Source organism: Plectropomus leopardus, chromosome 1 (assembly GCF_008729295.1).
Source record: "Plectropomus leopardus isolate mb chromosome 1, YSFRI_Pleo_2.0, whole genome shotgun sequence".
NCBI lineage: Eukaryota > Metazoa > Chordata > Actinopteri > Perciformes > Serranidae > Plectropomus > Plectropomus leopardus.
In genome coordinates this window covers 23174709-23193365 of record NC_056463.1, presented here as the reverse complement: position 1 = coordinate 23193365, position 18657 = coordinate 23174709, and the positions used below count along the sequence as shown (strand labels likewise).

Sequence of the window (18657 nt, the reverse complement as noted above, 5' to 3'; positions counted from 1 at the left end):
ATTATCATCTTTGAAAGTCAATTGGTCAAGGTCACAGTGACCTCATAAAACATGTTTTTGCCCACTTTGAAACTGTGCTGATTGTACTGATCTTCTGTGTTGCTGGGAGGAAGGTGTGTGTGATGCATCCATGGTTTTACAGACATGGTTGTAAACTGCACTTGCAACTTGACTGCGCAGAGGCATTCAACCGTGTGACGGTATATGAGTGTATGCCTTAAACCAACGGGTTACCTCTGCAAAGAATTCGGCTCATGGTAAAAACTTTCAGGACAAAAAACACTGAAGGAAATCTCATCGGGAGAAGTTTCAGCTGGCTGTAATTGGCAATCCTCACTGCTAGCTCCCTGAGTCTCCCTAAATCTTATACACTGCTGCTTAAAGAGTTTGTTGTTCAACTTGTTAACAACATTGGTACCTAGCTTTTATATAATTATGTCATACAGATTTACATCTGAGTTTTAATCATTTAATGTATTCTAGTACTACAGCGCTCTGGGATTGCGAGCTATGCCATCAGCATAGATCAAATCCTCATGTACAGTAAATCAGTTTCATTATGTACCTTCCCCTAAGCTAAGCAGATTTAAATACAGCCTGTCTTGTCAAATTTTAATTCCCACATGGCTTCATAAGCCATCCATTACCTTTTGTTAGTTATATAGCTGACTGACGCCAATCAATTCTGCTGTTTTGTGGTCTCTTGGCTTGCTTGGGGACAGAAGGTTAGTCATGTTCAGCTAAAGACAGAACATGGCAGAAATCTATTTATTAACCCCGTGCTGTGGGGGAAATAATGACAGTACATGAAGGGGGAAGATATAAAGGGACTGTGACTCACAAGACCTTCTGATCAATGTATTATTTAACTGTTTGCACCCACTTGCGTTCTCTGCTGCCTGGGCTGTTCTTATTTACAAATGGAAGATGAAAAGGTTGCATTTTTTAGTTATGCATGTTATTATGTGACTGATATGGAGTGTGATTAGTTACTCTTTTCTATGTCTCTATTTTTTCCAATACCCTTGTCCCTGTCTTTGTGGAGTGTCTTCGTGACCTGCCCTCTCAATTACCTCTTAGCTCTCCCATACACTCTCACTCGTGTTTCTGCTCCTGCTTCTTTCCTCCTCTCTTTTTTTTGGGTTATCAGTCTTCTCTTTGTTTTCAACTTCATTGTGGGGTTGTCATAGTTTTCTCACAGCAGGTCATGTCGTTCAACACTTCTGCCCTCCTCACAGAGACCGGTGGGTTGATGGCAGAATTATACCCAGTTATAAGCACATGGATCGAGGGGAAAGCTGAAAGTGTGGCAGAACATACAGCCTAGAAAGTGAGGAGATACTTGAAAGTGGTGAGACGTGGATGTAGTAATACCAGGGTGCAGAAAATAAGAGAGGGAGAGAGGGAGAACTTCAAAAGAGGTGCCTCTGAAAATCATGATTACATGGAGGGGGTGGGTATTTGTCACTGTTCTTCCCCCTATCTGGAACTCATAAAGATGACAGGGCTTTTTGTATGCGTCTGTGCTGCAACAGAACAAAAGTCTTAATTAAGTATTATTGATTTGGGAGGTTCGACTCCTGTAACTAACTGACAAGTGCAGAGCTTTTTATATGAAAAGTTTTAAGAGGGAGAGACATTCTTGTAGACTATTGCTTTGTTAACACACAGCCCAGACCAGCAGAAAAACACAGGTACATCAACTCACACAAAATCAACAAATATGCACAGGAAGAAACAAGATAATAATGATTGCTAATATTATAGATTTACATAGAGAGGACATTTGGTCACCACCACAGGCAGGGTAAATGTTTGTTTTTAATTTCATTTTGCTTCCCAAAAGAGCTCAACCAGTCTGCCTGCCTGTAAAATATCATGGTTATTTTCAAAAAACAACATCTGGCCATGAAATTAGAAGTGCGTGTGTGAGGCTTGTGTGTTTCTGCTAGAAAGCTCCGGTGACGCTTGCCCCTCCCGAGTGGTTTGCTGCAGTATAATTGATGGGCCGTTGCTGTCTTTCAGATGGAAAGACTGAGCTTAGTGGTTTTGTTGCGTTGAAGGTTGGTTTGTGATGATAGGGTCAAGCAAGGATGCTCATTCAAACTCCTGAAATCAGACTTTGAAAGTCTTACCATCTAATCCAGTTATTTTCAGCTTTCCTACATGCTAGAATCAAATCGGGCCAAGGTTTCCGTCGCTGTGTTTCTTTGGCTGATATCAGACTCTTGTTTTGTGAAGATGTATTCTATACGTATACAAGTGCTGCTAAGTTTTGTGGAACTGATCCCAACTCTATTATTATCTTGTTTTCGCTGCCTTACACTGGTTTAATTTCTCATCTTCCTACAGTGATACAGGCATGTGTTCAGGGTGTTTTGAGCACACATATAACTGTTATTTAACCATTTAAACCTGAGCAACTTGGCTTGGTTTCTTTCAAAAACACAGAAAGGGGTGACACGCAACTTAATAAAAAATGTCCCAAAAATGAGCAAGAAATTCGTAAAATTACAGTAAAAAAGAAAATTACCTTAAAATTACAGTATGTAACATTGCAGTGTCAGATGTTCATATACAGCCAATGCGACCATAGTAATACAGTGAGTCAGATCAGAGCAGACTGGGCTTTTTCAGAGGGAAGCATAAAAAGAGTCTTAGACAGAAGGTGAATACAGGCAGTATGAGGGTATTTTTTTTAATTCGATTTTTTTCTCAGCAGAGTAGTTGTGTGCACACCCAACCTATTTTGAGGTCAGGTATTGGATAAAACTACATGTTAATGTAACAAAGAGAATAAATATCTGCACACTGAAATTGTTTTGTTTTTTTTACATAAAAGTGTGTAAACTTGTTGTAGTAGATACTCAAATTAGAACATGAAAATAAATAGGTCAGCTTTAAAAATAAATTATAAGTTGATATTGGCTAAATATAAGAAGCAGCTATAATTTGTTTTGCTCTTTGCTGATAAAACAGAGTGATGAGAGATACATTTTTAGTAGGAGATGCATCTGCCTCTGAGCTTAACAAATCCAGGTATTCTGCCGACTGGAAATGAGATCTGAAATGGAACCAGCTATCAGGACCTAAACTGTAGTCAGAGACACTAAAGATAACCTCAAGAAGTCAGCAAAGGGGTTTCTCTTCAGCATGGTGTTCCTTATTATTACTAGTTTGCCAGAGGGCTTTTTAAACTGCTGCTTGACTGGAAATGGACGACTACTAAATGACTGCTAAATGTTCTTCAAATTTAAGACCTATCATTTAAAAACTCCCCATATCTGTTCCCCTAATTTTTATCCAGATCTAGCTGCCAAGCTTCCCTTATTGAAAGTTTTAACAAAGAGGTATTTTGTCTCATCTTTTTACCCGACTTTGTTCTAAGTCAAATGTTAAGCTTCATGTCTAATTGGATTGAAAATAATTGGCTTCCACTCTGCTCATTAGGGAACCCTTAATGATAAAATCAAACATGACCTGCAGTTGTCCGATGACAAAAGTGGAACTCTAGTCAGGAGCTATTGTCACCGCTGAATCTTTGTGGTTGGAGCCACATCAAAATGTTATCCATATATTGCAGTCGCCATTGAAGTTGCTGCTATCTTTTATCTTTCCATTTGTAGGTAGGAAGCAATTTATTTGTCATCCCCCTCTGGCATGCAGTATGAAGGGTAGTGTGATGTATTCTGATGGGCTGTCTGAGTGAGACAGTATATCAGTGATCAGATGAATGTCACTACTACATGCAGCTGCCAGAGTCTGTTTATCTCCTTCAGCACAGTGATAGGACAGATCGCGGAGGACTTCGACGGGCCATTGCAGTTAAGTCGACCCATAGAAATGTAATGTAAATACAATTGCATCAGTGCAGTGGTTTTGCGTAGTGTCTTTTAGTTGTTTCCTTTTCTGTTCATAGCAGTAGGTAGAACAAAATTAAGAGATTTATTAATCTCTGGCTGAAACAAAAGAAATGAGAAATTTCTTTGGATGGAGCAGGAATTATACAACAAAATGAGAACTGATTAATCTTCTCTTATATACTCTTATGCCTCTGTGCATCTGTCCGTCTTTACCATCTGTCCATCCATCTGGCGGTCCCATTCTCATGAATACAATATCTCAGGAATGCTTTGAGAGAATTTCTCCAAATTTGGCAGAAGTATCCAGTTGCACTCAAAGATGAATTGTTTAGATTTTGGTGGCCAAAGGTCAAGGGTACTGTGAACTCACATCCGTTCATCCCCTTCTTGTGAGCGTGATATCTCAGCAATGCCTTGAGGGAATTCATTCAAATTTGGCGCAAACATTCACTTGGACCAATGGAGGAACATTTTTGTGGTCAAACATCAGTGTCACTGTGATCTCACTTGTGTACATCGCCTTCTTGTGAATGTGATATTTCGGGGGTGCCTTGACGGGATTTCTTTTAAATTTGACACAAACGTCCATTTAGTCAAGCATGAACTGACTTGATTTTGGTAGTCTAGTTCTGATGATCTTTAAAAATGGCTCCTTAAAAGCAGATGTTGGCGAGTAGAACCTCAGACCTTTAGAAAGAACCCTTTTGTAACCCTTATTTCTAAGAGTGCACATTCACTGAAAATGTAGCCATAGAAAGACCAAAATCTACCCTGCTTTATTCTTTTTGCCTGAATTCTCCTCTTTACTGTCTCCTCTTTCTCTCTTTTTGTCAGGCTCTAAAACATGCACCCATATTCCCTCACACACACATTCAAATCAGTGCACTTTTGGGGTGATTGGGATCGGTTGCGGTGTGGATCCAGCAAAGTGAGATAGAATTTAAATTGGATGTTAAATAAGCATTACTTGGCTTGATTGTCTGGCCAGCCTGGGAAAGTGGGCAAGCAGTGAGGCAGAGTGTGCTCCTCTCTCTCAGGGAGATATGTGAAATTGGGATGAGATTGAATTAAAGCGTGAACAATTAGTGATGTGCTGGCGGTGTCGCTTACCTTGAATCATTTCATCCACGCAATGAAAGGCCATTTTAGCCATAAATCATACCTGCACTCACACACACACCATTATATTCTTGCATCAGAAAAAGAATGATATTCTTATGAGGGTAAATTGAGGTGTGTTTGAGTGAGATTGAAAATACAAAGTGTGTAAGAGATGGTATGTGTAAGAGAGAACAGCAGTGTGTGAATTACAGTGTGTGTGACACAGAATGAATGGACTGGTGTATTATAGGTGTATTATAAAGCATGTGAAAGAGCATACTTATGTGTGTGAGGGTATGATAATGTGTTCTGTTTGAGAAGAAACAATACAGTATGTGAGAGAAAGTGTACCTGAAAAGGCAATTTGACTGAAAGAGATGGCTTGAAATCAAAGCCTGGATTTGCTCAGTGGCACTGCTGATAATACATTGAAAGTCTAAAAGAAGGATTGTTTAATTCAAGATAGTACCTTTGAGGACAAATTCAGGTCCTTACAATATGGTAGAATGACAGGCAGATCACTATTTAAAAAAAAAAATCCAATTATTACACTCCCTCACACATAGCTGTCTTTCTTCTCTCTTATTGTGGTTCACTGTAAGTAGTGGTATATGTAAGAGCATGGTGAGTATGAGACAACATTATCAGAAAACAGTAGTGTGCATGAGACCTCTTTAATGGCTGACCTGCCTCTCTACATGGTGTTTTAAGTCCATCACGTTCCTTCACTCAGTGTGCAGGATATGACCTGTCTTGACCGTTTCTGCCTGCAATGAAAGTTTTGCAACGATTACTTGTTGTTTGTTCCCTTTGGTGACGACCGATCTTTTGCTCTCTGATCTGTTGTTACTTCACTGCTTACATTAAAAGGCTAAATAAAACTTAGAAATACTAAGACAACAGAATGGGAGCCTTGAGAGGCTAAAAGCATCAATGTTGGACTGTACAAATAACGATCCACACACCAAAAAAAAAAAAGAAAATCAGAATAATTTCTAAAAGCCATCTTTAGAGATGTATGAGTCCATTTAGGTACAGAACTGGCTCATATCTGTGTAGTATTTCCATAATAAACTGGGAATGAAGTTACGTGATGTGCATTTGTGAGTAAATGACTCTAATTTCCCCCCATTCTCTGGGTTAATGTCCCCCAAGTATGCATTTCCTTGCTGCGAGGGACTGGTTCTGGGATCAGCTCAGCTCAATAGAGCACAACACAGCTCAGCTTAGTTTGATACTCCACAATAAATGGCATCCAAACAGTCCAGCTGGACGAGACCCACCTGGATCAGATCTTTCCCCCAGCACCTACATCCAGTACCTCATTGTTGGGTTTTATCCCCATGGAAACCTTCCTGCAGCCATGGCTGGTGTTCAACGCTGGTGTTTGTGAGGAAGTTAGGTGCCTGGAGGCTTGTTTTCAGTTGTTGTTTTCTCAAGTCTGCTGGCCTCTGAAAAGGTTTGTTTGTGGCTGATTTACATGTCAAGGCCCCTCTCAGACCTGTGTTCCCCTCCACCCAGTGGAACAAGCCTCTTAGACAGCTCAATCTAGAGAAGCTCCCCTCTGCCAGGCCTCACATTTTGGGGGACGTTGCTGTTGGCCTGTCAATCAGTTCTTATCGACACATCGTGTATTTCTGCAAAGTTACAAAGTCTTGTATGGACTTTCTTCAATGCAGAAAATACTCTTTTAGTTGCAGTCTCTCTCTTTTTCGGTTTCGTCTTCAGCCTTTCATCCTCTCAGCCTCTCATTTCTGTGTACGCGTATATCTTAATGCTGATGCATGCTTTTTGTGGTCTTTGTACGAGACAGCGAATGCCTCCTTCTGAAAGACAGCCTGATTTTGCAATTTCCCAGTGGGCTCTGATACCTGCTTTTAGAAGTCTTCTGCAAAAAAAAAAACAGGAAGATGATTATGAATAACCCTGCACCTGTTCCATCTGCCACAATCCACTGTTCAGAATCTATCACATCTTAAAAGCCAAGATTTTCTACATTTCCTGCTGCCTGTTGTGTTCTCTTTATTTTTTAAACCTCACAGCTCCTCCAAAGCATTCCTCGTGTTTTCCAGCTGTGACATTCACTCATACATTTGCCCCTTAAACTATACATATGCACTTGGTGCTGCCCCCAACAAACTTCACTCCTCACTGCCCCCATTCTCTTTGTTATCTCTGTGCAGGGCAAGCATTGTGCAGAAGAGGATAATCTATTTCCAGGATGAAGGCTCGCTCACCAAGCGAATGTGTGAGAAAGGTAGGCTTCTTTTATTGACATGGGAAAAAAATCACTTAACATAAATTTCCTATTCCTTCAATCTCCCTGGTGGCACTCTGTTTCCTTTTCCACTTATCGTCTCTTTTTCTTTTGATTTTCTTCTCCTACTGTATTTTCTTTTGTTCTTCATTTTGATGCGGGGCTTTCCTCTCTGCTGTTATACTCTGGCATGTGAACGATTGTAAATGAGTGTGACCCCCTGACTGTGCATGACATTGGATGTCACACTGTGCCACAGATCAGAAGAACCATGCTGCACATCCTCCCATTTGCAAATGCCCTCCCTCTTTTCCTCCTGTCAGCTCCCCACTTTCTAATGTCACCCATCTCCTGCATGATGGGCCGCTCTTATCTGCCCTTTATACTCATGAGCAATCTCTCTACGCCTATCTGGTGGTCTTCTGTATTTCTCTCTCTAACTCTTTTACTTTTTTCCCTCATTTCTGTACAGAATCCCTGTATGGAGACACTACGGATAAACCTCTGCTTGACTGTTGTGCCTGTGGAACAGCAAAGTACAGAGTCACTTTCTATGGGAATTGGTCAGAGAAGATCCATCCTAAAGACTATCCACGTAAGCACAAACTCTTTTGCTCGTTATCATGTGACCTCAGCTCCATCGCACATTAAAAGCATGGTAGTATTCTTTCTTCTGTGATTTTTTTTTTTTTTTTTTTTATACAGTAAAAACAATCCTAAAAAAAAACAAACTACATCAGCAGCAAATTGATCACGCTAGGCAAAGCGAGGCAGTTTTATTTTTACACCACATTTTATACAACAGGGCAATTCAAAGTGCTTTACAGAGCAATAAAATATAAAACATAGTAAGAATACAGATTTGCAATTACTGAATTAAAAAGGTAAGATGTAAAAGGTAAAATTAATTACTAAATTATTTTTAGATTTTTTAAAATAAAAAAACACCATTAAAAATAGCAAAAGTGCAAACAAGGTGCAAAGATAGAAAGATTATTTAACGGATCTAAAATCAAGTTTAAAAATAGGTTTGCAGTCACTACAGGGTGGAGTAGGCTGTGTAAAAAAATGAATGTTTTTAGCTTTGACTTAAAAGTGGTCAGAGTCTGGGCTTATCTAACATCATCTGGGAGGTTATTTCAGGTTTGTTATGCATGATAACAAAACACGGCTTTGCCATGTTTTTTTCTAACTCTTGGGACAAAAATGAATGGATGAAATCATTTTTGGGCCAGCCACAGGTGTCACATGCCAATAGGTATTGCCAGTGTAGTCAAAGCCTGTTATAGTTTATTCCATAGACTACCATGCCATAGACCTCCATTGTTTTCCAATGAGCAACAATATTTCAATGGCACCAAGCTGCAACCTCAAGGGCCGAAAAATTAAGCCAACACAGAAGTGCCAAAAACTGCAGTTTTGTAATTGGCTGCTTGAGACTGCACCAAAACAATCAATCCCCATAGAACCCCGTGTTGAAATGCTTTTTTTTTGCAGCAGAAATAAACATGTTTACAGCCTGGCACAAAAAACATTTAGATGTCTATAGCCACTTTCAATATTCATGACAACTGTGCAGGGGTGAATTTTTGTAAAACTCACCCATTAACATTTTATTAAGGCTTAAAGTTGTGATAAAATTTTGCCTTTTTAAATGTAAAGTATATACTCATGCCCCATTTATACAGATTTAATTCTTGAATACGAATGATCAATGTATCCTTGTACAATGGTTCATATGATGTACTTAATGTAAAGTTATGTAGGTTAGCTTTCGGTAAGTACATTTTCGTAGGTTAGGTTTATGGTGAAGACATACCTTAGATCCACTTGTTCTCGAACACCCCTCCCCCGGGGGAAAGTACTCTGTTGTTTGACCCATCCACCACACCAACTTGCCTCCTTACACAGACTTTTGGTCTTTATACCATTTTCTTCATTCAACAGGATTTGTTGACAATAACAAAAGCTGGCAGCCTTATCCTTTATTCTTGATCGTAGCAGCACAGCCCCAGACGTTCCAAGATATGTTACCAAAACGTGGTTGATTTTGCCCGTTTTGTGGCTCTCGATATTGATGTGTGTGGTTCGCTACAGCACTATGGTTAAGTGCGATGTGTGTATAACCTTGAGCCACACTATCAGGATGTGAATGGACTTAAGGATTACACCGGCTCTCGTGTCTAAGTCGGGCTCTCGCCGGTCAGATCAATATACTGATTAGAGTAGAATAAGATAAACCCTGAGATCGAAAAGGAGCCCTAATTTACTGTCTTATGGCGGCAGTAGTTGGTGTGTGACTCACTCTCACACACAGATACGCAAACACACACCACGCAGATAGATCAACTTAAAAGAGGATAGGGCAAGCTGCGTGGTGTCTGTTTCATCCCGACTCTTCGGATGTTACAGTTGGATTTCTCCTTGCACAAAGTCATATCCTAGGTAACCAGTTATTATAACACACTGCACATTTTGTACTGGACAATATTATTCACAGACTACAAGCACACAATGGTCTATCCTTATTGGAGCTCTGAAAATACTTTACATTAAAAACTCAACAAAACATATCAGCTATAGGTAAACTTGGAACATGTAAGTAGTAATTAGTTTTTTTTTCCTCTAGCTGAGCTCCTTCAATACGTCACGTCATCCCTCTATTTTTAACACATGTCCTTCAAGTTACACAACCCTAAGACCACTGTGGTGACACACATTCCAGACCAAAAATCCACTGTAAAACAGGCCAGCAGGACTGCTTTTTTTTCACTGCTGACATGATAACCTTGACAGTTCTATTTTCTTTCTCCCTTTCGTATCCATTGTAAGTCATGCAGCAGTGCATGGCTATTCGATCCAGGCGCTGGCAGCTCCCTTGGACACAGGGAGCATATTGAGACAGAGAATGGCCTGGTTGTCAGTAAATATTTTTTTATGGGATTAGTCAGAGGTTGAGTGAAATAGCTAAAGAGGGAGAGAGCGTTTAACATTCATTTATTATCCAAAGAAAGAGGTACTGCATCAAAGTAAATTTCCCAGGGAAGCAATATGTTGAATTCCAGACTTGACATAGTAAACACCAAAACAACAGCTGCCCTCAATCTCATGTATACGTACCCCAACACCAACACCTAGAATATAAAGTGGTTCCATATGATTTTACATGATGCATTCACAAGCTCAAGGACATTTCTCATAGCTTTGTGCTTGACAAAATTCACTTTTAACCAAGACCCATCACATCTCCTGAACACCACAGTTTCAGTCCTTTTGGTCTCCCTTAAAATCAGAACATTCACATTGTTTTAAGACTGTCTAATCAATTAATTTTATTTGCACTGTAACAAAATAATATGAGACAGTCGTAGTTAATTTCTAGCATCACCCCACTACACCTCTAGTGTAAAACATCATGTCCAGCGATTCTCTTGTATGTTTACAGACATCTGGAAGTACAAAGAACTAGTCATTGCATGGCAACGGGGGTGTCTTAAGCCTTAATTTGGAGACAGCGTTGTCAAATGTGTGATGTTGAAAAAAACAGTTTACCTCTGTCTATATCAGCTGCATAACAATCTTGTGCATCACAGCTTAATAGGTCATTTGAAAGTCTCAGTTAAGTCTGCAAATATTGTTCTGAGGTCCAGCAATGCACAGTGGACCAGAGAGTCCTATTAACCTGTAAAGATCAAAGGGGCCACTTATATTCTCATGAAACTCCATATTCTTGACACAGACCTGTAAAATTGCAGCAGGTCATTAAAAGACACTTTGCAGCTCAGCACATATTATGTCACTGCTCTATTTCTCTCCCTTGTATCTTATAAAAGACATTTCCACAAATTCTCAATGGACACCAGCCACAACACTGACCACAAGCACTGTGGTCAGTTTCCTGCTAAAACTACACTAATGAGGACAATGGCCAGGTTATACCCACCTTTGGGGCAAACTAATACTGCCTCAACCTTAGGTGAAATAACCTGATGATGCATAAAAAGCTGTGAACCAAAACCATAATGTTAAAGCAATTTAGATATTGGCTGTGACACCCTGCCTGCCAGGCTCAGACATTTATGAAAGGACGGGGCTCGGATAGCCTTAAAATTTCATAAAGGGGCACCAACAAAAAAATATTAAACAACAGATATGTTTGAAATAATATTGGCAGTCAATATAAATATGGATTGATGGACAGGAGGTAAAAGGCATCCTCTGCTTCTGTAATCCCTTCCTTTTCAAATGTAGCTTCCATACTCACAAAAACTGAAAATCCTTTAAAGATCAAATAAAGGGAGAGAAATGTCCTGAAAGTTTTTTTTTTTTTTTTTTTTTTTTAAATCTTGGTCTTTGCTACATTCAATGCACCATCCATTACCACTACCTCACACAACAAACATCCAAAACTCTTCAAACAAACTTGAACCTTGTTGACTTTGTCTCCTTCTTGACATAAACATTCAGGTACTTGAAAAAGTAAGACCTCCTGGCTTTAGAGATTTTCCTCACATCAATTTTCTAGCAAAAGACCACAGCTTTTGTCCAGTCAAACTTGTTGAGAAGTTACTCCAAACAATCTGTTATGCCAGATTTGAGGTCATTATAGATGGATGGGAAAAAACAAACAAACCACAGGCACTTGCTATCAATCACTCAGCTCATGCACTCAAGCTAATGACATTAGCTATTACTAACTAATGAAGAACCAAGCCATGCATTTAAAAACTTAACTCTAAACCTGATTCTGTATTTTGATATTCTCTAATAGCCCGAGCAGAGGCAACCACAACTAACCCCCCCTCAGTTGACCTTTTTTGAAGTTGAAGCTCTCAGTCTTCTTCCCTATAAACTGCAAGGCAGATGAATGGACTGCACCTGGAGCAAAACCCCCCAAACCCTACACACAGGACCTTTCACATTAACCAGTAGAAAAGATGCTTAAAAAGGATAATATTCTTTTACACATTTTTTACTTACAGGTTACAGTTGTGTAGAAGTCCAATTTAATTAGTTCACTTGGCTGATTGGTAGTGTGTGGACAAATACAAGAAGATGTCATGTCATCGAATGAGAATACACAAGGAAAAAATACCAAGCAGTGAACCTTATAGCACTGTGTAAGCAAGGGCTGTGAGGAGTCAAACCCATTCAGAGAGAGCAGAAATTCTGTATTAATCAAAACCATTATCCAATCCCTAAGTTTTTTTTAAAAAGGTTAAAAAAAAATTAAACTTGGTATTTGAGACAGCAGAAACATTAGAAAAAGCAAGAACCATGCTTATTAACTACATTTAGTGTGAGAGGAGGATTTTCTTTTTTGTCTCAAACTCCTTCATATCCTTGTAATTGCCAATGAGGTCGTGTATGTATTTTTGCCATTTAAAATCCCAAACTAAAGAGTACACTGGACATGGTACCATGGGAAAAATATCTTTACCAATACTAAACAAAAATAGTAAAATTTGTCGAAGCATTCAGTGCAATTTAAAAGTAAATTGTAAATTGAGTTGCCCTTGTGTCACGCCTTTCTATTCCCCTGACCATTCAAGTGCTTTAACACTATATGTCACTTCCACCCATTCACAGAGCCTACCATACAAGGTGCCACCTGCTACTCAGTCCATTCACGCACCAATGGTGCAGCCATTGGGAGTAAGTTGGGGTTCAGTATCTTGCCCAAGGATACTGCAACAGGCAGACTTCTGGAAGAGCCATGGATTAAGCCACCAATATTAGGATCAGTGGACGTCTTGCTCTAGCTTCTGAGCTCCAGCTGACCTTAAATCGAGGCCATGCCAAGCTTTAGGAGGAGTCTTCTGAGAGCTGCAAAATGTGCTGATCACTAAGGGCTACCTCTACCTGACTTATGAAACATCGGCTGGTTTATCACCATGGACACTAGTCCTGTATAGCTGACATAATCATCCATCTACCTGTGCGTCTAAGCATTCACCCAAATCTCGGTAAAATACAACTTTGTAGCAGTAGAAAGTCGTACACAAAGGTGGTCCTGCCTTACCTTCCTGCAGAACTGTTTACGTTTCCACAATACACCATCACAGGAATACTGCAAACACAGAGATTAGATTATCAAAGCGATTAATCTTTGTTCACACCCACACTGGGAACCAGCAGAAGGAAGAAAGGGTGACTTTCAAAACTGCAGAGTAAGAGCTCTATTCAGGGCACAAAGATGAGAGGCAGACCTATGACCTATCTGAGTGAACTTCCCCTTTACTGAGTAAGTAGCATAATAGTGTTCAGACAAATTGGTCATGTAAAGATAAGCATAATCTTTCATCTTAGTGAGTAACTGTTGAAAGCAACTGATGTTTATGTCTTCAAAATTTGTGATGTTAAAACCCACCAGGACTCAAACACATTTTATGTTGATTAAGGTTGTAAAATCATCATTGTTCTCTGAGGGTAATTTAGCTGGATGTCATTTCAGTCCACGTATACATAACAACATTCTTGGCAGGGGGATAATATGACAGTAGGGGGGATAATGAAGGACTATGAGCCAACCCGTTTCTGTGCTGATGAGGTAGACATATCGACCACTGAGGACCCTCAGTAAGATAGCAAGAATACACCAAAATGACCCATAAACATCAACAGGGAGCCCATCAGTGCTGGATGAACAGCTGTACTCCATGCCTTATTGTGCCTTGTACAACAGTGGAGGTTACAGGAGCACTTTAGTTGCCACCCTCTCCAAGTTAATTGTGCAAGGCTCAAATATTTGCTTTAGCCTGTGCTGTCACCTCTGATGGATCACTACTGCTGCTGCATTCTCTGTATGCTTACAGGTATGGGGAAGATATAGAGCTCCGCTTTCCCTTTTTCCATATGTCACTTAGGCTCTACACCTTTGCCCTGACAGAGGGAGATGGAGGAGAGGAAATAATGGATTATGAGGAAGCATGAAATTATAGTATTACACTGTTGGGGGTTTACATCAACTAGGATTATTTTTTAGCTGAAACAGATCAGTCTATCTCAATATATATAATGCATCAAAGGAGTTGTTATGTCTGTAATTCAACAGAGTAATGTCCAAATTAGGAATGTCAGTTTCGGTCAGTTTTGCTTTCGATATGTTGACACCCAGTAACCATTAACTAACAGATTAATTTGAAAGAAAAAGGGACATAAAATAAAATCAGCCTTTCCTTTTAGTTCAGCACTCCATTGACTCAGTGAGCTTTAGGGCTGCATTTCAAGGTGCTATCAATTCAGGGGTCGTAAAACTTTTCTTTTCTGTTGGCTTTGCTGACAGACAGCCACCCAGCCTCATGTGGAAACATGCCAACTGCCCGACATGTGGTCTCCTTGGTGGAAGCTAACGTTAGTCAGGTAGCAGCACAACTAATTTGGCGATGAGCTGGCAGCGCCGTCTTGTTGGCTAAAAACATTGTGCCCCCCAACAAATGACAAAACCCTTTTAGCACTGTTAATTATGTTAGCACCACTACCCGTGCTGACACTGCTAATAGTAGTGAATCAACAGAGCTAACAGTGATAACGTAGTCGACAATGATATAGGGGTTTTACACCTTGAAGTTGAGCTTCTTATTCACAGGGGCGAGCTGGAGGGAGACCAGAGGGCCGGCAGTGTTTCCAACGTAGTCTGTCTAGCGGCGTTGCTAATCTCAGAATAAGTGGCTCTGCTAGCTAGCTACCCCATCAGACCCCAGTGGCGCACAGTGCAGTAAACTGCAGAGTAGCAAAGTTAAACTGTAGACCCACACGGTAACTGGTCAAAAATATAACTGTTGACATTTCTAGTAACAATCAACTCGAAATCGCTTGAGCTGTGCCTCTAAAACTGCAAAAATGATCTGCTAACTGAAAAATGTGAGATAACACAGGTTGGGGTGTCCAACTAATGAGGTACTTCATTGTCTTATTTCACCAGGTCGTGCCAATCACTGGTCAGCCCTCATAGGTGCCTCCCACTCTAAGAACTATGTGCTGTGGGAATACGGTGGCTTTGCAAGCGAGGGAGTTAAACAGGTCGCTGAGCTGGGTTCCCCTGTCAAAATGGAGGAGGAGATCAGACAGAAGGTAAGATGCTCACACACAAGGAGATGGCCAATGTGCTGCACATGTTGTGTTCAAAGTGCAATGAAAAAAAGAATAAAAAAAAACCCAAATAAAACATTGCTATATGTACATTTTTGCAAGAGTTAAGGTGTCTAACAAATGCATGAGATTATAATTTGTTCTCTCTGAGAATATTTTCCCTTGTCTAAAGATAGTAAGAGATGAGCTGCAAAACACTGCAGGGGCCTCAGAGAGTGTGTGCACACCTGATTTTAGCAAGGGCTGAATTGCTTGGACATTGTTGTCCAGATTGATTAGTGCTTTCAAGCATCTACGCTATTCTTAGCCTGCCTCCACATCTACTGTGAGCACCTAACCCGTACACAGGATCTTTGGGGGGGACCTAGTTTTGATGTTGAAAGAAAAGGTTAGAGGGAAAAATCACTTTCTGGTGTGTCATGAAATGAGGCCAATTAAATATTCCTCCAAAAGGTTTGGCATTCAATTTTTGCATATCAGTTTGTCTTTGATCAGATGTTGGGGCTTGACACAATCCTATTGATGCTCGGGAGGTGCTTTGCAGGTAGCAGCTACAGGAAGAAGCTGATCCCCGTCATCAACTCAGTGCTAATTAGTAATCGATTCCAACCAGGCTGAGTTATGTCTCCCCTACTGTGCCCAAGGGAAATTTTCTCCACTTTCACTTTTGAACTGCCTTTCACAGCTCTCGCCTTGCTTTTACATATTAAGTTGTAATTTTTATATATTTCTTGTGCTCCACTTCTAATGTTCTTTCTCTCTCCTTGGCCTCTTCTTGTTTTTATTTTCACAAACAGCATGGTATATCTTTCTTCTTTTCTTCTTCTCCATGGTCGCCTCTCTCACTCTCAGAATAACCCGTGCTGGCAGAGCAGATGGTCCTGCAGAGTGCTTATTGCTGGCTAATATTGAAGACCTGAAGTCACAGCAGATAATGAGTGCATAGTGTGAGCAATGGGGTCTCTGTGTCATTGCTGCCTTCCCACAGTCAATACAGCACTATTTTTTTTGTGTGTAATTCTCATCTTTGCCTGGATCAGAGAGGTGTGGCACTGGATTTGATGGACCAGTACAGCATCTGTGCTGGAAAACTAACATTTTATTAGTAATCTATGATTGAAGGTAGTATTTACAGTTGTCTGCAATTATTTCTGGAGCACATGAAGAATTAGAAGTCATTTACACACACAATTGATCATATATGCTCACTCAGAGATACATAAGTTGCATAAACCAAGTGGGACAACCTTCTGCTTTCTATAAGTGGGATGAGAACTAAGAGCAAGACAAATAGCAGTTTGATTGTACAGTATATGGTACTTTTCATATCTGCAGATATGGTGAAATGATCGAACGGGAAGAAATGAGGCATCTTACCACCCATGATCATATCGTCACCAGGTGTGGCGTGGCTCAAGCTGTGGTTGTCGAGAATAATTGCTCAGTATTGAAATGGGACTTGCTGACGCATGAACTGAGGGCGATGATTACACAGGCGATCAATAAAAACCCTGATTAGTGTGATACTGGCAAGCTGCATGCTATTCTTCACTGCCTGGAAAAAAGCCAAGAAGAAATCAGCCCTTAATATAAAACTCTGTACATGGCTTAAGTAGTGCCATTTATGTGTGTTTGTTGCCTTTGTGTGTTAAAGTGGATCTACTGTTAACAAGTGATGACACTGAGCTTCTGTCATGTCATTATGTCTCCAATGAAAAATGAGTTCTTGGTGGTTGATGCTCACAGCTGCTTTGATATCTGCAACACCCAAAAATCTTTTGTTGCCTTAGACAGTGTCTGCACACGTTCATTGTATCCACTTTAATACAACTTAGACAACACATAAAGTCTGTCGATGCCCTTGAGGTAAAGAGGCTGGGTGAAGGAGGCTCCCTCTTTTGAGCCGTGCAGTGCTTCTTGGTAAACGCTGACACAAACAGAAAGCTGATTCTCTTTTGTGTCAGGTGGCGCATCGGGGGGAGCAGCTAGAGATGAATGCAAAATTGATATTCATAGCCAGGCTCCACTCCAGCCAAGGGGTGCACTGATCAGAGTGTTCATACAAAGTTTCATTTGCAGAGCCAAGCAGGCATGCGGACCATGCAAATGTGCACACACACACACACACAGGGCCCTCTTTATCATGCTCGTGTCAATTCAGAGTGTGATGGCTTTATTTTGTTTCTGAGTTTGTCACCCTTTCAGAGCTTGGACAGGGGTGTGCTCTACCATCTGTCTTGGTGCTCATCACATGTGTGGTGAAAATGATTGTTCCTGTCCTCTGGTAATAGATGCTTCTTTAGAATAAGCTTCATTAAGCTGCATATGAAAGTGGAAGTATTTTGTATGTACTTACAATTGACCATTTAAGAGACAGCTTTTATTTATTTAAAGGACGTGACATGCACAATTTGCTAAATTGATTTTGTCCACACCATAGAAGCGTGCTGCTTCAGCCAGCTCCTTTCAGTCCTTACCATGTGACCGGCTGGTAATAAAAATATGATTGCATGTCAGAGCTTCCTCAAAAACAGCCTCTCACCCACACAGTCTCAACACCTCTGCACTGCACACAAGCAGTCATGACACCATTCCACTCTTCATATGGCCTGAGATTATGAGTGTGACCATTACCAGCCTTTTTTCGAATTTATTTATTGAAATGAACAGCATAAATTTACAGTGCAGTGGACCAGAGGGCACTTTGATCTGATTTATGACAGCTTTCCACCAGAGATGCAGATTTGTGTTTGTTTAGAGTACCCCTCTGTTAGCAAGTAAGTGTATTTTGTAAATAGGTGATATGTCTTGGGGTCATTTTAGCAGGTGAGTAACTGACTGTAATGGGGGATCCATTCTTTTAAAATGTCGTAGTGTGGCTCAGAAGGTAGACTGTGGGTATGAGGGTTGTTGCGTTGATTGAATTTTCCCTGCGGTGATTAAACATGATATGTGATTAGGGTTGCAAAAGTATACCATTTTTAAGGTATATTGTGGTATGAAAGTTGACGATTATCATACGTTATACATTTGCTTTTCTACAATATTGGAAAAAAATGCAACAAATGAAGAAAATCACCTTTGTGTAAGTTATTTTCAAAAGGGAGACTTTTTACACATACAAGGTTTCATGTCTTGATTATAGTAATAAAGCATTTGTTTAGCCAAATCAAAACTATCCAATGATAACAGTGATAATAATAATAATAATAACAACAATAATAATAATAACTCTGTGAAACCGCCATCTTTCCTGAGACGTTATCACGCCGAGAAATCTTATACTGTTGCAACCCTATCTGCAATATTGTAATGCTTTGTAAATCAGCTTTATTGTTAGGCTTT

At 40.1% G+C, this 18657-nt stretch overlaps 1 protein-coding gene across 1 annotated transcript in view; it reads left to right on the top strand.

Annotated features, from left to right (window-relative positions):
- spon1a (spondin 1a) overlaps positions 1 to 18657 on the top strand; it is an 82639-nt gene that overhangs the window by 8398 nt on the left and 55584 nt on the right. Inside the window, exons 4-6 of the mRNA XM_042489072.1 lie at positions 7148 to 7221; positions 7694 to 7816; positions 15146 to 15294. Of these exons, the coding sequence (XP_042345006.1) occupies positions 7148 to 7221; positions 7694 to 7816; positions 15146 to 15294 (346 nt within the window). The remainder of the gene's footprint in view (positions 1 to 7147; positions 7222 to 7693; positions 7817 to 15145; positions 15295 to 18657) is intronic.